Source organism: Paramormyrops kingsleyae, chromosome 9 (assembly GCF_048594095.1).
Source record: "Paramormyrops kingsleyae isolate MSU_618 chromosome 9, PKINGS_0.4, whole genome shotgun sequence".
Taxonomy (NCBI): Eukaryota; Metazoa; Chordata; class Actinopteri; order Osteoglossiformes; family Mormyridae; genus Paramormyrops; species Paramormyrops kingsleyae.
The window spans coordinates 19,589,898-19,593,671 of record NC_132805.1 but is presented as its reverse complement, the minus strand read 5'-3'; the positions used below and the strand labels follow the sequence as shown (position 1 = coordinate 19,593,671).

The following is a 3,774-nucleotide window of genomic DNA, read 5'->3' as shown; positions in this document are numbered from 1 at the left end:
TTTTAAGTATTCTTTAAGCAAAAGGTTAATTCAGTGAAAATGGTAGTTCTTTCAAACCCTGTGTCATTCCACAGAGTAAGATCTTTCTCATGTTTCAAAAACAAATGAACATATGTGATCATGTCCCCCTCATAGACATTAAAACAGCTGCCACTTCAAGGCCAAGAATGTTAGTAAACGTCTTTGAAATAGTCTTTGTGACTCTAGTGGTTCTTATAGAACAAGAAAAGTAGTTTGTGTGCAAAAAATAAAAATTTTATTAGTCTGTTTTTACACACACTAAGGATTTAAAGTTTTATGAACCACTATAGTCACATGGAATATTATCACAATGGTTATACTACATTACATGGGTCATGCAAAGTTTAGTTGTGTTTCTGTTTATACTGTATGGGTTTAAAAAGCTTTTGAATGTAATCAAAAATTTATAAAAATCTTCCAGGTGTGGAAAATTACAAAATTGCATTTTTGGTAAACGAGGATATTTACAAAGGACATTCAGGACAAAGTTTAATGTGTTATTTATTCTTCTTTAGCAAATGCCTGTGATGCTCAAATTCTCATCTTGTAAATGCAGTTTGATAAAGTGTAATGTTTTAACTGCTGGGAAATTTAAAAAAGTTAATAATATTTAATTGTTTAAATTTAAATTCATATTTGATTGTTTCTCTATATTACAGCTCATCTCCACCCAAACAAGTAAGAGAACTGTATGCTCAAGGAATCATTGCCCTGTTTCCATATCTTAGAGATCCATATGCAAATCTTGCATATGTAAGTAAATTACTTAAATTAGAAAAATAAGTATGTGGTAGATGGATGTCTTGTTTATTTTTTATTTTATTTTAAGGAACATTATTATGACCCTCAAAGTGGACAAGGGTACTTGTCATGGAAAATTAAGAACATTCAGAGGAACAGTGCACCATCAGAGACCCGTAGATGTGTCCCCAAGTCTTTTAGTGGTGGCCCATCTGCGCAGAGAGAAGCTTCATCCAGCACAGAAGTTATCCTGACCGAAGAACAGTATAGGGAGGCTGTGTCTCTTATGAAGCATACTTCAGAGGAGGCGACAGTAAAGGTCAAGATGAGGGAGACATTTCAGTATCGTCGCAAGATGATTCATGACCCAAGCAGATGCACCGATGTGCTAACTGACTTTCCACGTTATTTGGATATCAAAGGCCTGGTAAGAACATTTGAGTTATTAATGTGATAATTTTTCTGTGAAATAAGGACAATAGAGAATATCTGTGGTGATATATTGATTATTCATTGTAAAGATAATACATTTGCACTTCATTGATTAATTCTGCTTTGTTGGGTTTTACAGATTGAGCTGGATTTTGCTTGTCTTTTTGGTGAAAAGACAGCTGCTAAATTTTTAGAGAGGTGGCCAACTACATTTATGCAGAAAGTCATTCAGCAGAGCAAGGGGCTTAACTCCTCCAAAGAACTTCAGGACCTGATTCACTGTGCAGAATCAGCTGTGGACACTGAATCAGATGAAGATGGTATGCTGGTTTTAACAAGTTAATAATATAATTATGTACCTTACTGACTATGTATCCCCCCACTAAAATAACGATGTGTCTTAGGATGGGGTAACGGTCTTGCTTCGATTCTTCTTTTACTTCACCTAATTCCACCATCACCACAAGGTCGCAAGAGACCTGGAAAAATGTCAGCATCTCAAGCTGAGAAACACATTGTGATCTTCAAAAAGGTAAATTTGCCATTTTCTGTATTAACTGTCTACTTCAACTTCAACCCAGTTGTATTCATTGTAAAACTAATATAGAAACAAGCAACTGGAGCGTTGTTAAGGATTGTCTTTGTTTTATTTTTAGGCAGGGACTAACATGCAGGAACATCTTGATTCAATTGAAGAGAGAACCCAGCCCTACCTGCTTGCTATGGGGACAAAGAAAAGCAGCATTCATGGATACTACATCATCCTTGACAAAAAAGCCATACCTTGCAAGTCAGTGAGTGGTCTTGCTGCCTTTGATGAACTGTTCAAAGCCCACTTTGTGTTTGGTGCCTCGTACAACAAGGTGCTTCATAACATGTACACCTTCATACAAACAACCGTTTATGAGATTGACATTGGCAAAGTGAAAGAGAGTCCAAGGGTTGCTGAGCTCCGAGCCAGATTCATGCATTAGAGGTGATTGCCAGCTAAAATGATTTGTTTTGTTTGCTCTTGCTGTCTGGAGAACACAAATTTGCTTGTTCGACATCTAAAACTAATTCATGGTCTATTTTCTTGCAAATCGCTTCGTTTAAAATGTGGACAGGCAGGATGCTGTTTAGAATTTGGAACATATTCCGGGTTCCGCAAACATTTAAATAGAGTTCATAGACCAAGTAATGAAGTTCCATTACATGTTCAAGATGGTGCTGTTCATGAAGCAGTTGTTGGGCAATCTAGTAGTGTTGATGTGGCTAAATCTTCAAATGTCAGTTCCTTACCAATATCCAGTAAAAACACCACGGATATGTGTGCGTCCGTAATAGCACAACTGCAAGCTGCAGGTGTAAGTCAGACTACTGTTAATACATTTGTTATGTCTATGGAAGAAGTAGTTCAGGACATCCAGGACCAAGTAAAAGAGACAGCTCTTCGTTGCTTATCTTCACAGAACTCAGACATTAAAAATGAAGTGGAACAGTCATTTCAGACAATTGAAAACCCTTTTACCTCACTTAATTCCATGTCTAAACGAAACTCCTATTTTTCCAGAAAATGGGGAATGCCTGTTCAGAAAGTACTTGGTGTCAGATTTGACAATAGAAAAAACAAGTCCACTGGATTATATGAGCAAGTTGCAGTGACTGATAAATTTGCCTATGTCCCAATTCTTCAAACCTTACAGAGCATTTTAATGCACCCAAAGACCTCATTCAGGTTTAAGTCAGGTGTACCTAATAAAGATGGAATTTACTGTGATATTGAAGATGGATTATATATTAAGGCCCACCCCCTGTTTTCCACTGAAAAAAATGCACTTCAGATTCAAATGTTTTACGATGATTTTGAATGTGCCAATCCATTAGGGTCAAAAAAAGGGATCCACAAATTGGGAGGTATATATTTTACATTAAGAAATTTCCCACCACAATTTAATTCGTCTTTAGCCAACATACACTTATGTGCTCTTTTTCATTCCCAAGACATAAAAACATATGGATTTGATTCAATTTTAGAACCTAGAGTCCACAGGAATAGAAGGACCCTCTGGTTTTGTGCATGGCAGTATAGTCCAAATAACAGGAGATAATCTTGGTTTGCACTGCCTTTTTGGATTTGTTGAATCTTTTCGAGCTCGGAATAGCTGTAGGTTTTGCCTTACTGAAAGGGAAGATTATCAAACTGTGTTCTGTGAAGATGAGTTGAATGTTATTTTTCGCACTAAAGAGACACACTTGCGACACTGTGAAGCTATACAAGCAGACCCAACGCTACCTCATATTTATGGTGTAAAGCGTACATGTTTGCTGAATTCTCTGCAGTACTTCAATATATCAGACAATTTTTCTGTAGATTTAATGCATGATGTTTTAGAAGGCATTGCACAGTTTGAATTAAAACTTGTTTTGTGTTATGTACAAGCTCATTTCTTGACAGCAAAAGAGTTGGCTGGAAGATTGCATTCATTTAATTATGGGTACATGGAGAGGAGAAATCGGCCTCCTGCTGTAAAACTTGACGATGAGAGAAATGATTTGGGCATAAACGCAATACAGTGTTGTTGTCTTCTCCGTAATGTG

At 36.7% G+C, this 3,774-nt stretch overlaps 1 protein-coding gene across 1 annotated transcript; it reads left to right on the top strand.

Moving 5' to 3' along the window:
• Positions 1–798: 798 nt before the first annotated feature.
• On the top strand, positions 799–2,821 carry LOC111851615 (uncharacterized). The gene is made up of 4 exons (XM_023826676.2): positions 799–1,189; positions 1,334–1,514; positions 1,599–1,726; positions 1,851–2,821. The coding sequence occupies exons 1-4, from the start codon at positions 1,049–1,051 to the stop codon at positions 2,166–2,168; spliced, it is 768 nt and encodes a 255-aa protein (XP_023682444.2). The 5' UTR covers positions 799–1,048; the 3' UTR covers positions 2,169–2,821.
• Positions 2,822–3,774: the final 953 nt, after the last annotated feature.

Excerpts from the sequence above, each read along its gene's own strand:
- LOC111851615 (XM_023826676.2), top strand. The coding sequence starts at position 1,049 with ATGAAGCATACTTCAGAGGAGGCGACAGTAAAGGTCAAGATGAGGGAG. Across the intron at positions 1,190-1,333 it reads ATTTGGATATCAAAGGCCTG|ATTGAGCTGGATTTTGCTTG; the intron begins GTAAGAACATTT and ends TGGGTTTTACAG. Across the intron at positions 1,515-1,598 it reads CACTGAATCAGATGAAGATG|GATGGGGTAACGGTCTTGCT; the intron begins GTATGCTGGTTT and ends GATGTGTCTTAG.